Source organism: Melopsittacus undulatus, chromosome 4 (genome assembly GCF_012275295.1).
Source record: "Melopsittacus undulatus isolate bMelUnd1 chromosome 4, bMelUnd1.mat.Z, whole genome shotgun sequence".
In the NCBI taxonomy this organism is placed as follows: Eukaryota; Metazoa; Chordata; class Aves; order Psittaciformes; family Psittaculidae; genus Melopsittacus; species Melopsittacus undulatus.
The window spans coordinates 6,142,074-6,159,702 of record NC_047530.1 but is presented as its reverse complement, the minus strand read 5'-3'; the positions used below and the strand labels follow the sequence as shown (position 1 = coordinate 6,159,702).

Sequence of the window (17,629 nt, the reverse complement as noted above, 5' to 3'; positions counted from 1 at the left end):
TCTCTTCCTCAAGGCCAGGCTGCCATATTGCCCATGGCCCCTTCCTCAAGGCCAGGCCGCCATATTGCCCATGGCCCCTTCCTCAAGGCCAGGCCGCCATATTGCCCATGGCCTCTTCCTCAAGTCCAGGCTGCCATATTGCCCATGGCCCCTTCCTCAAAGCCAGGCTGCCATGTCACCATGCACTCCCGGAGCCCCTTCCCACAGGGTACCTCACGACTTTCCACCCTTTCCCGCAGCCCCTGACCTGTGCAGACTGCCCAGGCTGGCAGCGTGAGGCCGCTGACCCCCGCTCAAGGATGGTGAGGCAGGGAGAGAGCTAAACTCAGGCTATGACGCCTGCCCGGGCGGTTTTGGGCGCGGAACTCTGTCGGCGAGGGGGCGTGTTCCCAGCCGGGGCGAGCGGCCGAGCAGCGCCGGGAGCGTCGGGCGCCTTGGAAACGGACGGAAGCTGGGAGGGAGCGGCAGCGGCGGCAGGAGGATGCTGAGCCCCGAGCGGCTCTCGCTGCCGGGGCCTGAGTACCTGGGTGAGGAGCGGGGCGGTGCTACAGGGCAGCCCCCCGAGGGCCCCGTCCCCTGGGTGTTCTTGGGCCCGGCATGGGGAGGGTATGTGGTGGGGCCGGCGGTACCTGCGGCCTGGCTGCAGGCCCGTGGGGTGCCCCTCAGCTGGGTTGCGGCAGGCCGGGTCGGGCTGACTCGGTGTCTGCGTTCTCGGCTGGGGAGGGGGCTACATCGGGGGGTACAGGTCGGTGTTACAGAGCGCTGCTTCTCCGGGTGATCCCCTGAGGTGACTGTGGGGCCCTTTTGGGCACAGGGAGCTCCGTGTGGTGACCGTCAGGGCAGCGCCGGTGTGAAGGTGGTGAGCTGCGGTCTCCTCCCTTGGCTCATCTGCACGGTGTGAGTAGCGGCAAGCAATGTCCATGGGCTCTATGGCAGACTGTGACCTCATTTAGCCCATTATCAACCTGCTTTGCTGACAGATCTATGTGAGAAACCTTATTTTATGCTCATTTCCCAGCATTGGAAAGAGTGCGCTTCTTATGTTGGGAGATGGTTTGAATGTCACCTTTTCCTCTGAAATAAGGCAATACTGATAATGTTTCCTACATAAAATGGAAATCTAGTTTATGAAGTAGTCACTCTTACAGCCTGCATCCTTTTAAGTTGTCTCTAACAGTCTCTGTTATTGCTTGATGTTCCAGGAAACTAAGGAACAAAGTGATTCAGTGTTAATATGTCAAATAGAAATAATTAGGATGGAATAAAGTCAATATGACTTCATTTAATTGCTAAAGAGGAGATGAATTACAAGTAGTAAGCATTTGGAATGTGTTCAAGACAGTATTTTTGAAGTGGAAGTCTTCAGCCATTACTTTCTAGGCCCAAGAGGCCGTTTGGTAATAACTGTTTCAAAGGTACCTATAGTTTACCATGGTTTTCATGTACAAGGATAGGTCAGAAATGGCATGGATTGTTTTGTGTTACTTGTTCCACCGTGATTTTGCCATCTCTTATAAGTCAAAATTGGCATAAGACTAGAGAAATATTGCTGGCTTCTAGTAAATGGAAAACTTGTCTTGCAGGGAGGAGGCTAAAAGAGCCTTGTTTGTTTTGCCTAGCAATAGTGTTAATGAGGAGGCATCTGACTTAGTTCAAAGCACATCACAGTGCTAAAGAAAGATGACTTATTAGCAAAGGAGTGATCTAATTTGTCTTAGAGTAAAATCTCTTTATGCTCTTGCCGCTGGGCTTCTGTTAGGGTACTCTGTGCCTACCTACATAACTGCAATGCTAGTCTGCGTTGAAGAAACTCAGGGCAGAAATAAGTCTTTAGTGCTCAGTTTGCGGTCTGTTTGAGGTGATTCTCAGGAGACTCGCTTTGCTGAAGTTCTTATTGCTGATTTCAGTTCTGGAGCTGGTTCAGGTATTTGAGAACAGTATCACAGTGTGCCATGTAGATACACCCTTTGGTTTTGTGCTAGTCTATCACACTACATCAGCATTTTCAACCTACACATTAACAGAGAGACTCGTAACTTTTCCAGAGTTGCTCTAGGCTGAAACTTGCAAAATGAACCAATTTAGTTTTAAGTTAATTTTATTGTTTTTAATAAAATAGGCACTTGTGTGAAACTTGTTGGTAAAGATTGAATCTCCCAAAACAACTTCAGAAGCACACTAAAAATGGTTGAAGTGTAAAAATAAACAGGTTTTCTGTTTCACATTTGAATTTGAGAACTGAGACTTCTAAGAGATGTGTGAGACGGTTGGGTGCAAGCAGCTTTATTGGCCTGCTTAAAGTAGGTCATTCTGATCTACAATTCCCTTTTCATTTTGTAAAACCTTAAAAATTATTCTAACAGTGGGATCAGAAAAAGACACATGTGTGAGCGTGTCAGGTCAAGCCATAACTTGTAAAAGAGCCATTTCTATTGATCACTTAGTATGTCCTTCTCTTTAGATTACAATATCTGCAGTGCATTAGAGGGGAAAAGGTGTCTGGTGCATGATGATATCCTTATTAACCCTAAATGTTACCAGTAACAATGGTTTTGTCTTAGTGAGATTTTATAGCTTACCAACCCGCTCACATGTCCTACTGGATTGTGTATTAGCAGTAGGAAAGTGGTTAAAAACCAACCAAACAACCTCCTCACAAAAAAAAAAAACCTCTCCTCCCCTCCAATAAATCTGCCTCTCCATATATTCTCGTAATCATAGAATCATAACATCCACCAGGCTGGAAAAGACCTTTAAGATCATCAAGTCCAACCATTACCCCAGGACAGCCAAGACCACCACTAGACCATGTTACTGAGGGAATAGATGCTTTTATGTTTTCTACCTTAACCTGGCATTCTGAAATCACCATTCTTTGTATTTCTTCTGTTGTGTGCCTCAAAGGCTTGTCAATGTAGTTGTGTGATGGGGGGTTGTAAGCAATTGTAACAAGTTTCACTCTCTGCAATTTCATTCTGAAGTTGTGCTGCCTGAGGCTGCCACATAAGGTATTCTCTGAGTCTGCCAGATCAGATGGCACTGTCTTTCCTGACCTGCAATGTGCAGGCTTCACCTAACCTCTTTTTTCCCCTTTTTCAATATCAAAGCCTGGCCAATAAATAAATGGCCAAAATAATATTCCATGCTGCTTGCCACACTACTTTTTTTTTCTATATGAGATGATTCTTCTACATCCAATTCTTCAACATCCCAGTTGTGAGTTAAAATAGAAGTGAACAGGGGGAAAATTCAGTGTTCCCTTAAGATGAAAAATAATTGCAAAGGTTTTGTACAGCAGAGTTCTTGGAAAAAAAAAACAGGGCAGCAGATCTCATGCCACAATGATTGTGAAGCTGTAAGTAGGAGAAAAGAGATGATTGATGCTCAGTGAATAGGAAAGGAGATGAGGTCTGTGGAGTTGGCAGAAAGGCTACAATGAAGATGTTGTAACAAGCAGGACATTTTAAACAGTATTTGCACTGAATAAACAACATTTAGTGTTTGGGGATAGTGATGAAAATGTGCTTCTCGTTTGATGAATGAGACTGGAACTACAGTAGGCAAATGAGGTCTATTTGAGACACTTTTCCATGCCTTCCTCATTATGGTTTAATAACTGGTGATTGCTCAGTTATTTATAGCAGGCAATGGAGCATTTAGTGTATTGTTCTGCTCATGCAGCTGTCTTGTGAAGCTCCCCCTTGTGTGCCCTCCCCCTCTTTCTTGTGGAGAAAAAGCAGTAGACTTTTATGAATTTCTGAACTTTATTGTACTGTGGATTCTCCTCCCTTCTACTCCTCAACTCCAGGATGTGCTTTCCTTTATTCCTTTGCCAATATAAGACATGTAAGAACACAAATGCTCTGTTAGGAAAGTGCCTTATTGGTAAAGCATGGGGCTATTAAGTGCCAGAAACATGGTCATGTTTCCTCGTCTCCCTCATAAAAGGTCTCAGGCTTCATGACTGGAAGAAACGTTCATGGTATTGGTTCTTTCACAAAGCTGAGTAGCTCCCAGCAGAGAACTTCAGTTGGGCTTGGTCAGCCTGGAGAAGAGAAGGGGCTGGAAAGACCTTAGAGCAGCTTCCAGTACCTAAAGGAGGTCCACAAGAAATCTGGAGGTGATCTTTTTGCAAGGGCATATAGTGATAGGACAAAGGGGAATGGCTTTAAACCAATTTAGATTAGATACTAGTAAGAAGCTCTTCCCTTGTGAGGGTGCTGAGGCTCCAGCACAGGTTGCCCGGAGAAGCTGTGGCTCTCCCATCCCTGGCAGTGTTCAAGGCCAGGTTGGACACAGGGGCTTGGAGCAACCTGCTCTAGTGGAAGGTGTCCCTGCCCATGGCAGGGGGTTGGAACTGGATGCACTTTAAGCTCCTTTCCAACTCGTACCATTCTATGATTTTATGATTAAGTTATGTACAGACTTTGCAGATACTGAGGCTTTACTCTTCTTCTGAGCAACCTTAAGAAACACTGGGTTAGAGAATCCAAGTGCAATCATTTTCTTTAACAGCATAATCAGTATATAGGTTGATTTGTTATCCAGACATCTCAACTGACAGTCTCCTGTTAGTCTGATGCATTATGAGCATTAGTGAGGCAATCTGGCTGAAATAGTCTGGTCTTACAAAGAGAAGACAAAGACTTTTATTTATGTATTTTAAATTATTCCTTGCTCTGTTGTTTAGATAGGAGAACTATAATGTGAAAGATGAATGACATCCCCACTGATGTATAAGAGTTTGCTTGTTGAAATGTCGGTTAAGTTTGAATCTTCTTAGATTCAGTCTTCTACTTTCTCCAGAAGATTAAGGTTTTATCCCTAAACCTGCTGTAGCCCTACAAGACTTCCACCTTAATGCAAAAGTAATAGGTGAAATCCAAGAGAAATCTTGAGAAAACAGAGCTCTCATTTGAGTATGAAACAGTTAACATACAAAATACAGTATAGTTATGCTGTGTGGCCACTTGGCAGTGTGTTCCTGAGGAACAGGACATTTCATAGAATCATAGAATGGCTTGGATTGGAAAGGATCTTAAGATCATCCAGTTCCAACCCCCTGCCATGGGCAGGGACACCTCACACTAGACAAGGTTGCTCCAAGCCCCGTCCAGCCTGGCCTTGAACACTGCCAGGGATGAAGCATTTACCACTTCTTTGAGAAACCTGTTCCAGTGCCTCATCATCTATACAGTAAAGAATTTCTTCCTTATATCCAACCTGAACTTCCCCTGTTTAAGTTTCAACTCGTTACCCCTTGTCCTGTCACTGCAGTCCCTAATGAAGAGTCCCTCCCCAGCATCCCTATAGGCCCCCTTCAGATACTGGAAGGCTGCTATGAGGTCTCCATGCAGCCTTCTCTTCTCCAGGCTGAACAGCTCCAACTTTCTCAGCCTGTCTTCATACAGGAGGTGCTCCAGTCCCTGATCATCCTCGTGGCCTCCTCTGGACTTGTTCCAACAGTTCTCTGTCCTTTTTATGTTGAGGACATATGTCTCACATCATAGCGTTATCTCTAGTCTACTTGTACTTCATTACATGTGCTGTCCTTCAAAACCAAAAGAATTCTGTGGGTTAACAGGAACTTACACTTTGAAGCTGTGCAAAGCTGGAAGGAACTATACAGCTCTTGCAGTGCTTTAGCTTTGAGGTCACTTATTTTGTTTATGTATTTCTCTTGCTCAGGCTATTCCTTAGCAGTATCTGAAGAGACAAAATTTCTTATCATATCTGAAAAGATTAAAAAGAGCATCCTGAAAGACCATTAATGCTGGAAAAACTTCCAGTTTTTACAGTCTATATCCTTACTATTTCCTTCTTGCATCTTTATTGTTTTGGTAATACTTGCATGAAATCAATTTTGTGTTACCATAGAAGTGTCCTTCCAGTGTGGGTCATACAGTAGTGTCCTTAGTTAAGCTTCATTTTAGAATAAATTTTGAAGGGTGTTTAGTTTTTACTTTATATGCTCTCAGAGATTAAAACAATGCCAGAAATAACTCCATATACATTACAGTTTATTATGCTTTTGAACTTCTGATAACCGAAATGAATTGATGTAGATTGCATCAAATAGTGTATATTTCTGGCACTTCAGTTGAGAAGGCAAAGAAGTAATAAGAGCTGGTTGGTTGATCCAGGAATTCCCACTCATGATTTTTCAGCATATCCAGATATGCAGGGAATGAACCAGCCGTAAAATCAAAAGCCCTCTTATGTGCATACAGTACAAATTGTTCTGGTAGACTGCTCATGTTCCAGAAGAAGTCGTCTCCTGGGGAGAGTTGAGTAGTAATGTAGCTGGCTGATTTGATAAGTAAGGACTTACCTTTGCTGTAGGGCTCTTCTGCTGCTTTTTTAAACAAGGTATGTGATGTGTGTTTTACTATCTGATACCAATTTATTCCAGTCATATTCCTTCTTTAGGTTGTTTTGCACTTTCTTTTTTCTTTTGCAGCATTTGCTGCTATTTTTATTGCGTCTTCTGGCCATCTCATGTTTGCTATTCCTTTCAAGTATTTCAGGCAGCATCACTTCTTGGTAAGTCTGCTGGTGCACTGATCTTCAGTTTTTCCTCTCTGCCTTTAGAAAATGCAGACTTATTGGGAAGAAAAACTTCTTATCAATGTAGCATTTGGGATATGTATCTCAGTTGTAAAACTGGGAAACTATTACACAAAACCAATATGGCTAATGGGATTGTGTTGCTAATACATGCTGAAGTAGGTATCACATGCCATGGTACTATTTGTGTCAGTTACTTCTGAAGTCTTAATCCTCTCTGTTCCTGAGCACTGCTGATGATAAAATATAGTTGATGAAAAACTTAACATGAGCCAACAGTGTGCGCTTGCAGCCCAGAAAACAACCGTATCCTGGGCTGCATCAAAAGGAACCTGAGCAGCAGGTCGAAGGAGGTGATCCTGCCCCTCTACTCTGCTCCCATGAGACCTCACCTGGAGCATTGTGTGCAGTTCTGGTGTCCTCAACATAAAAAGGACATGGAACTGTTGGAACAAGTCCAGAGGAGGCCACGAGGATGATCAGGGACTGGAGCACTTCCCATACAAAGATAGGCTGAGAAAGTTGGTTCTGTTCAGCCTGGAGAAGAGAAGGCTGCGTGGAGACCTCAGAGCAGCCTTCCAGTATCTGAAGGAGGCCTCTAAGGATGCTGATGAGGGACTCTTCATTAGGGCTGTAGTTATAGGACAAGGGGTAATGGGTTAAAACTTAGACAGGGAAGGTTTAGATTGGATATAAGGAAGAAGTTCTTTACTGTGAGGGTGGTGAGGCACTGGAATGGGTTGCCCAGGGAAGCTGCGAATGCTCCAACCCTGGTGCTGTTCGAGGCCAGGTTGGACAGAGCCTTGGGTGGCCTGGTTTAGTCTGAGATGTCCCTGCCCATGGCAAGGGGTTAGAGGTAGGTGTTCTTAAGGTCCTTTCCAACCCTAACTATTCTATGATTCTATGGTTCATATGCACTATTATTACTGAAAGGGGACAGGTATTTCCTTCCTTCCTCCTGAATTTCTGGCTGTATTTCAGTGCATTTATTGTCTATCATTCAGTGATGTTATTCGCATTACATTTTCTTCTTCCTTCAAGATTTTTCAAGTATCAATGCTTGTTGTAATCAAACCTATGAATGAGACTGTTCTCATAAGAAGACTGAAACAGGTAATTCTGTGGCTTATAAAAGGACTATTTTTACTATTTTAAATACATATGCAAAAATATTTAGTGCAGTTATGTCTAAATCGAGTTAATTCTGATTGTCTAATCTGTTGTAGTGAAGTCCATAGACATTGTGGTTTGACTGTAGGTGTAATCCTCATTTTGCCTTTTCCTTGTAAGCTGGAGATTTATATGACTTAGTCTGACCATGCCTAAATTGATCAGCCCTTGTTATCCCTTGATTTGGTTCTAAGCCAAAAGTGCATTCATTCCAAAATTCACTTCAAACATTGGGCAAGTGGATGATGGTGGGATGTGAGCATGTGAATGTGGTGGTAATACCATCAGGGGCCGTTCTCCTGAGTGCTGCAGCAGCAGCTTTGGAGGAGCTGTACTGTCCATGTTGCTACTCATTGAACAGAGGCTCTAAGCAACATCACTGCTAGTGGTTTAATGATAAGAAGTAAGGTATTCTGTGCAAAGGTATCTGCTTAACATCAGGTCATGGGCTGCCCTGAGACTCTGCTCAACTTTGTCAGATCCTCCTTGAAAGCTGCCTAGTAGTTCTTAAATCTGACAGCAAAGAGTAGCACTTGTCAAATGAGTGTGGCAGGAACACTTACTGCTTGGGATAGTTGCATGAGTTTTCATGGAACAGTTTAGCAAATATGGGTTGCTTTGGAAAGTATTGTGTAAGTAGGGAGGAGAGCCTTTGTTGCAACAAGCCATAAACAAATAAATGCTTAGGATGATAACATATTGTAATACCTCGTGAGTGGAAGCTGCAGTATACTGGAATTGTATTAGGAATAAAATAGAGACAGCAAGCTGTAATAGCACAGTATTTGGACTTTACATTCTACATTTTGCATTTGCTACCTTATTATTGCAAAGTAAGCCTCAAAAATATGAGCAGCATGTGTTCCAATACACCAGCATCTCTCTGAATTTTCAGTATCTTTTAAACCATCAGAATCAGCTCATTTGTTTTGCACAGAACCCCACAGATTTTTAACTCTGCTTGCATAAATAGATAATGTTCCAGTGTTTGTTATGGAAAGCCCATTTGTATAAATTATGGAACTTCTATTTTTGCTATAACCAGACTCCTGGCACTTTATTTTGCCTCTCTGTCCTGCTAGAACCTGCCTGCAAATTAGATTTGATTCTATGGCTTTTCTGTGTAGGGTAGAATTGGTTGGGTTATACAACATACTACTTGTACCATCCCATGGAACTGGGCAGCCAGTGAACAGGAAGCCAGAGCTGGAGTTTGGTTTGGCAGCATGAACTGTGCTACCTGGAAAACAGCAGCCAAAGAGCTGAAGAGAGACACTTCTCAAAGAGATTGCAAGTGCTATTTCCTTCAGCTTCTCTGCTCACCAATTTCTCTCTCCCACACCTCTACCTACCTTCTTGGAAATAGAGAGTGGTTCTTTGCCAGCATCCTTAGGCCACACAACAAAAAGCTTAACAGAAATAGCCTTTACCAATGACTGTGTTCAACAGTGACCATATATGTTTGCATCCATTTTTAAGTGCGACAGAAACATCTGAAATTCTCTATTGAAAGTTAATTCATTCTCCAGGAGCATACTCAAAGGTGTTTGTTACAGAGGTCAGCCACATCATGATGTGTAGCACTGTGAGACCATGCCTGTCTATTCCCATAGGCTTTTAGGGAAGGGCTTAATGACTCTAAAGAAGGGGCGATGCTATGAAAGGAGTGTATGCTTCCCCACAAGGGTTTGAGAATGGTTTTGGTGGCTGAGAGGAGTGGAAGCCTGTCTTCTAGTACCATTTCTTGGCTTAATCTGGTACTGCTGACAACTCAAGAGAGGCATGGTGAGAGTTTCTGAAGGCACGAGGGGCTGCATGATGAAGAGGGGGAAAGGATGGGCTGAAATCAAGTTCCCCAGTTGCTGTTATCTGGAGCCTGAGCCTGAGCTGCACGACTCATTCCTCCCTCAGGGGACACAGGTGCGCAGAGCTATTTTTCTTTAATCACTCACATAAATTAAATTTATCCCTTTGCATTAAAATAATTAAATAAAGCTACGCCCTGCATCTTTTAGTGCCAGATAATATCTTTGAACCTTTGGCTCACCATTTTGCTATCAGCTGCAAGGTATTTTCCAGGGTGTGCTTAACCAATTTTACCATTGTCCTGAAATGTGTTCTAGGCAGAGAAATCCCCTGATAGCAATCAATATTCATACATACTTTTAATCACTGTATCCACTGGGAATAATCATTTCCAGGTCTCTCTTGAAGTCCACCTGCCCCACACTAAGATGAAAGGGACTTCCATGCTGTGAATGAAGTGGCACAGGCTTGATTCTTACCAGGATATTAAGCACAAATTAAAATGGTTTGAAGAATATTGATGTGGGTCTGAGGTTGGCCAGTTGCTGGTGAGGGAATGATGCTGCCAAGTCTGGAACAGATTGGCGAGGAGCAAGATCAGCCCTTGCTTTTCCTATACCCCCTAAGGGTTTTCTCCTGCTCTTTTTAGGACACGACACTACTTGCAAAGGTGCAGTAGCATACGTGTTTAGGATGGAGGTGTGTGCTTTGGGAACAGGGTTTGTGTGCTTTCCAGGTTAGGAATGATTTTCCTGGGTTCGTTGTGACTTGTCTTCTGATTGTCGAACTTGTAGAGTTGGAAGCTCTTCTGCTTGGTAGCTGGCGCATCACCCCAGACTCAGCTCTTTGTTGCTTCAACTTGGTTTCTAGCCAAAAACATCAAAGGGGCTGAGTGGCAAATCTCTGCTGCTTCCTCCCTGGCAAGAGCTTGATTTGTAAAGAGTCTGCCTCCTGTAGAAGCAGCAAAATTGTTTGTGTTGTACCAAACTATCTACTCAGGAGGCTTACAAGTGAGTGGCATTCTGTGGTTGGGTACTGGCAGATCCACCGCTTCTGAAATTTCCTGATGTTTGGTTTATGCAGTTATTTGAGACTGTTGAGCAATGTAAATCTCTCTTGACATTAAGACATGTTCCCCACCTGCCATTCCAAGAACATTCACTGGTGCTTGTATGAAAACAGATGTGCTTATATTTGCACCTTTAGGAAAAAGAAACTTTGCAGAACAACCTTAGAGCTACTTGGCTTTAGTAAGGAGGGAAGGGCAGGGAACACCCACAGGTCTGCAACAGCACCATCGATATGGCATTGGCAACCTATATAGGAAAGATGGCAGTGACTCAGAACAGAGATCAAGAACTCCTCTTGAGTAAGCATTTTCCAGTGAAGCAGCCTCACAACTCCTTTTTCCTTCTCTTCCAGAATCTCAGAGGATTTTAAAAGAGGGTCAGCATTGTTAATGACTAACTCTGTGTGGCCAGGGAAGAAAGCAGGATTTAGGTCAGGAATTTGACTATCAGTATTTGGAAGAGTGAAACCTCTGCTCTAATCAAGGGAGTAAATGCTTGTTGGCTTGTTGTGTAGCTTGTTGTGTAAGGCACACAACTAGGCTGGTCTGGCTCTGGGTTTTGCAGGCCCCTTATATTCTAACTTCTGTCTCTTACTGTCTTTTATTTGTAGCTCAAAGACATGTCCTCACGTACATGGAGGATGCAGTGAGCCAGCTGCTGGAGAACAGAGAAGATATTAGCCAGTATGGCATTGCCAGGTTCTTCACTGAATAGTAAGTACATCGGGACACTGCCAATAGGGCCAGCCTGAGGAGGGCTTTTGGGAAACAGTCAGGGTACGTGGAGAATGGAGCTGGACACATTATGATTATGTTGTGAATGCTGGATTTCACTGGGTTAGCCAAGGGCTCCCTAGGCATGTTTTGGAAACATGCGTGGGTTTCATACAGTTCAGTACCTCTCTTGACACAAACATTCATGTGGAGCAGTCACTTTGGGCAACAGAGCTTTTAAAAGCATATGAACCTTCTAAATTCTGCTTGACTTAATCAGGACTGTTAGTACCAAAAGCAGAGACTGCTTCTGGTTTCAGCAGCACTCATTCTTCCTTTTTCTGAGTATGAATTTGAACTGTTTTGTCTCCTTGTGTGGTGGTTGTCCTGTTGAACAAGATGATGAAAGGCTCTTAGGAAAAAGTTTTGTGCTGGTCTTCTGTGTTGTTGATGTTGACATAGCCAGTTGCTGTATATTTTGCCAACTTGATGATGTCTTGCACAATGTCTAAAACTCTTCCAGACAGCTTCATTAAAAGCCCGTTGGTAATGCATGTGCTTGCAGTGGTTGTATGTTTCTGTCTTTTGATGCCCATTTGCAAATCTTTCCTTGTTTGCTTCCTTTCCTGTTATCTTCTTCTGAGGCAAATCAACATGCAGAGTATTTCACAACAGTCTTTGTACTACAGAATAAGTAGAGAGTAGTACTACTGCTGTAGTACAGCGGTACTACAAAGGATTTCAAAGCATAGGAGTAGCTTTCTCTCTCAGTTGACCACAGTTTTAAGGCTTTTTTGTGGCTTTTGTTTTGCTTTTTTTCTTACATCAGTGTCCTTTTAATCTCCAAATGAGGCCTAAGTTGCTGCTTTGACTGGTTGCACAACCTGCATTATATTTTTTGCCCTGTGCACATTCGCAACTTAAACAAGTGAGATTCTCAGTAGTGAATGGGTAACTAAGATAAATACTGCAGCAAGTCTAAGGGGAAATGCTTAAAGCTTTTTTTCTCTTTTTCTGAGATAGAGTAACAAGCAGTTCAGGACTAGTGTGGTTTGACCATCTTGGCAGAAGAGGTAAGATACAGGCCATGGTGCTACAAGAAGAGATCTTTTGGGTAGATGGCACTGTAACAAGAAAAGAGGATTTCTTGGTAGTGTGTTATCTCTTTTTCTCAGTAACGTACTTCCAAATTGCACTTGGTGTGAGTCATCCATGTGGCAAAATCTGGAAGGCTCATGCAAAACAGTGTAAAGGCAATTTTACTACAAGAATCAAACAGCTAGTCAATGCTGTTTAGTTTTACTGTTAATTTTTCTCTAATAGTTTAGTAATTAGAATGAATACTGATTTTGAAAGACCTCAGAAATACTTCATATTCCATGGATTTTATAAGGAGATTGATATTTTTTGTTGTTTATAAAATAGCTTAAACTACCAAAATGCATTTCCTCTTTGTAGATTACCAAAGTTAATGTGTGGTATCAGGAGTTCAGCTCTTACTATCAAACAGTGTACTTCCATGTTCTGAGCAAGTTGCAGTGGTCACTGTTAAGTGATGGTTGCAGATAGTTAATGACGAAGGGTAGGTATTTGGGACAAATGAAGGTATGACCTGTGCATTTGATGTGATTGGGAATCATGATACTCCATCTGGTGTAGGTGAGTTTCCACAGAAAGTAATACTGACATTAGTCAGCTGAGCAAATAGTCAGTAAACAAGAGCTTAAGATAAAGAGCATGACTACAGTGACCTCCACCCACCAACAGGTATTCTTTGCCAGAGTTAAAGGCAAGGTAGCTCTAAAATACCCTGCTGAAATCATCCTTCAAATATCTCTCAAGATCAGGTTTGGTTTGCACCTGCTTTCAAGCTGACACCTCAGGGCCTTTTCTAAACTTCTGACCATATATACTTAAAGAAATCAAACAGTGAGCAAGAGGTCTTCCACACTTCTGAAACTGCTCACGTTGCTTCTCTGTAGGATTTTGGCACCATGACATGATAACCATTTTCTTTTCACTTCCTGTTCTTCTTTCACCTTTGAAAGAATAAATAGTAATTTAAGATTATTATAACGAACAAAACTGTCACAACAGAGCACAGCCCTCTGATCCACTTAGGTGCTGCAGATCATGTTTTTCCCGTTTATTTACTTTTGAAGTAAGATGTGAATTTCTAAAATGGCTTTTTGTGCACACCAAGTGTTCTGTGAAAGTGATTTGAAAGACAGGAAAAAGTTGCATGTTTGGGTTTTCTGTAATATAGCACTAGTCACTGTCTTCCCCTTCCCCCTTTTTTGTTTTTTATAGGATGTCTGGAGTTCAGCAGATCAAACTGTGTCCCTGCACAAACAGACTTAGTCATTTTGAGAGCTGTGAAACTCTTAAACAAAGAAGATAGGCTGAGAAAGTTGGGGCTGTTCAGCCTGGGGAAGACTGTGTGAAGACCTCAGAGCAGCCTTCCAGTATCTGAAGGGGGGCTACAAGGATACTGGAGAGGGACTCTTCATTAGGGACTGTAGTGACAGGACAAGGGGTGATGGGTTTAAACTTAAACAGGGGGAGTTCAGGTTAGATATAAGGAAGAAGTTCTTTACTGTGAGGGTGCTGAGGCACTGGCACAGGCTTCCTGAAGAAGTGGTAAATGCTCCACCCCTGGCAGTGTTCAGGGTCAGGTTGGATGAAGCCTTGGGTGATATGGTTTAGTGTGAGGTGTCCCTGCCCATGGCAGGAGGGCTGGAACTGGATGATCTTAAGGTCCTTTCCAAACAAAACCATTCTATAGTTCTATGAAATAATTTTGCATTTCAGATCTTAAAGTGGAGAATAAATTATCCAATTAGGGCAATAAGGGTGTTCGTAGACTGAGAACAGAAAGTTTCCTACTATGAAAGTGTTGTATATTGTGGCTGCCAGGGCTCCTCACTGCCCAATTCTGTTCATCCACAGAACTGTCAACATTTATTCGGGCTATGCTTTGAAGGCTGCACTGCTCTGCCAAGCAAATAAGCTTGATCTTGATTTTTATCTTTACTCTCAGTATCCTTGAGAGATTCCAGAAGGTTTGTGTGCACTCCCCCAATGTTTCCCTTGTTTCAAGTTGTTCTAAGTGGGAGGATCGGCTTGTGCAAATTTTTGAAGTATGCTGCAATTGCTTGTAATGAAGGGACTTGGTATTAGGTTGTCCAGTAATTTTTCAGATATAGTGAGGTTAGTGTGCCAAGGACACGTATTGGATGTTCTCCAAACTCTTCTCAGAGGGCACACTTCTCAAGAGTGGATTCTCTTGCTGGATTCACCACTGAAGAGCAACCATGGCCTTTCCATCATGCATTGCAATGCCCCACCTCACCATGAGTCACTTCTAATCTTTATGCCAGTTACAACAACTCTTTTTATGGGCAATTCAGAACATTTTATTGGGGTTTAGCTTAACCTGAGTGAAATTTCAGAGCTGAAAGGTGTGGTCACATAGCTCTGTATGGACCAAGCAGTAAGTGTTTTGCAGACAATGAATGCTTCTAGTTGTTCCTAGGTTTGTATTCCACCACTATCCACAGCCTAGCACTGAGATTGCTGATTGCAGGGGCCTGACCTTCATCTCTTCAGTTCTCCTTCCAGAATATTTTCAGTCTTCAAGGGTATTGTTTTTTCTCCCACTTAATTCTGTTGTTCATTTGTCCTGATCATGTGGACATCTGCTTTCAATCCTGGGAGTACCTTGAGGCCCCCCTCTTCTGATTGACTCCTAACTCTTACAGGAATAGGGATCAATCACCTTTCTGCCAGTTAACCCACATCTTTTAGCTAAACTAGTAAAATTATTCCTCTCTTAGGACTAGTCTAATTTTATAGCTATGTTAAAATGCTACTAGTATTTCTTCATTACAAACCCAAGAAATCCGTGCTCTGCTTTTGAATCTCCATGAAATGCAGACTCTTGAAAGCCCTCTGTGTAATTACACACTAATGCTGCTTTACTTCTTCCAGCCTAACTTCTTTGCCAACATATCTTAAAGGAACATGTTCCTCCTATACATTATTTATCATCCTGTTTTCTTGATCTTTTCTGTACTGAAGAAAAACAGGGCCCCTGTGCTAATGCATTTGATCACACAGAGGGAATGTGCAGAGCATCCCACTTTATACTTTCTGGGATCTTAAAGGGAGTCTGTGTGTGGGTTTTCTAGGGGGCTTTGTTTAGTTGGTGATTGTTGTATTGTTTTTTGCTGTCTCTTCCAGGTTTGACAGAGCCTTGGGTGCCATGGTTTAGTGTGAGGTGTCCCTGCCCATGGCAGGGGGGTTGGAACTGGATGATCTTAAGGTCCTTTCCAACCCTAACTATTCTGTGATTCTATGGAAAAGCAGCAAAAAGAATTCTTGAGGAAGAGACTTTCTACCAGTAAGTTTTGCTTTGCTTCTGGGCTAACCTTTTACCTGAAGCTTTCTCTTCCAGCCTGCAGGTAGATGCAATACTCTGTTTAAGCCTCTTTGGAAAGCTCAGAAGTATTAATCAGTAATAGCTTACCTCAGGCAGGAAACTCTTCTTCCCATCACTTCCATAGCTTGTTTGATAAACCAAACACAAGCAAATGGAAGGCACAGGAAAAGGCTGTCCTGTGCCTCTCAATACACTTCTTGTCTTCTTTTGTTTCTGATGAAATGTCTCCCTGACCACCTGCCAGCTGGAGCATGACTGGGAAAGACATCTTGCTTTTAGCTTGCAGATACAGCCACTACCTCCAGTCGGCTCTGCAAACTGATGTCTGAGATTCCCTTTTCATGTAAAGGATGTTTCTGCTGGCTCAAACTCAAAATACCCCTGCCTGGATCTTGTGTGACAGTTTGATAATGCTTATCTGAGAAGGTGTCTGTGATGGGTGTATTTGTGGGGGCTGGGGTCAGATACTGCTTTTAGATCTGTTGTGAGCCTCAAAATACCAGCTCTGCACTGTGTAGAGCCTTGTTCTACACAAAGAAACAATTGCTTTGTTCACAGTAACAGGACTGCTAGTGCTATAGAGTTTGATCCTTGGATAGGAAGATGTTATCATGGTGAGAAGTATCAACTTCTAGCAACTAAAGTACCTAATTTTCTTTTGCTGTCTGGATTGGCTGGAACAATTTGTTCAATTCATTCCTTAGGGACAAATATGATACTGCTTTCTTGGTTTTCAGTGCCAATAGCAGTGACACAGGCTTTGGTAGCAGGAAAACTTTTGGCTTGTTCAGTCCTGTACTGCTATAGAACATCACCTAAATAAATCTGTAGGTTAAACAATGTTGTCCTCTTTAAAATAGTCTCAGTACCCTTGGGGGAGGAGGTAATGCAGGGGGAAGGGCCAGGAATGGGACAGATGGGATGCCCATGAGAATTAAGCCATTCACTGGAGACAGACTTAATTGGCAACTGGAAATAAGCTGAATTATCTGCTTGGAAAGAGGGGAGATTCTTAGAGCTACCTTAGAGCCGTCAATTTGTTTTTCATTTCAGTGTATAGAGGCTTTATCATTATCATCTTGCTGTCATCTGCTCTGCACCTTTCCCCTTTTCACTGTAACTTGTTCTATCTTGTTTGTAAGGTTAGGGTAAGCTTTTCAAGACAGAATTGACATTGTACTGCATGTACTTTACAACATCTAGCATTGTAGAATGTTGTCTCCTTGCTTTGCACAATTGTAGTATAAACAGCAGAAACAGTAGTGAGAAGGTCCTTAGGGCTTTGTCAGGTTGTGCCAGATTCCCCTTCTGAGAGATGGAGCCATTCATTAGCATTTCTCAATCAAACTGCTTGTGGCAGGAGCATTGGTTATTGGGGTTTTTCATCTTTGGTCTGCATGTTTTGAGCAAATCCGTGTTGTTACCTCCAAGAGGCTACTTTCAGGTTCTTACATAAATTGTTGGTATTCTCTCAGATATAATCTTATGAGCAACTGCAGAAGTAATATTTCATGTGTTCCTCAAATACTCTTAGGATTCCTACATGTCTTCTTCTCTGAAGAGGAAAAGACAAAATTATCCCACTCAATGCAAGCTTGAGCCGTGTTGTTGGTATGAAGCTGCTGCTGTCAGTGACCTAGCTGTGAACAGCCCTTTGGGCTGAAAATCTCAGCTGGGATAATGTGCTTGATGATTCCTGACAGGCTTTTGCTTGGGATTCCTTGATCCCTAGGGCGCTGCATAAGAGTGCTGTCAGCCTCTCATTGCTCTTCAGTTCTCAGAGGAGAGAGAATGAATATATGCACTCAGACACAGCACCCGTGCCAGAAGCTCTGAGGAGTAGATTTTGCAGCTAATGTGAA

General features: G+C 42.8%; 1 protein-coding gene across 2 annotated transcripts in view; it reads left to right on the top strand.

Moving 5' to 3' along the window:
- Positions 1-452: 452 nt before the first annotated feature.
- Positions 453-17,629, top strand: part of CSTPP1 (centriolar satellite-associated tubulin polyglutamylase complex regulator 1) — an 86,445-nt gene continuing 69,268 nt past the window's right edge. Inside the window, exons 1-2 of one of the 2 annotated variants that reach the window (XM_031053582.2) lie at positions 453-527; positions 11,224-11,326. In XM_031053582.2, the coding sequence (XP_030909442.1) occupies positions 482-527; positions 11,224-11,326 (149 nt within the window). In that variant the 5' untranslated portion in view covers positions 453-481. Of the gene's footprint in view, positions 528-10,902; positions 10,990-11,223; positions 11,327-17,629 lie in introns of those variants that run through there. The other variant, XM_031053583.2, reaches the window with a different exon arrangement.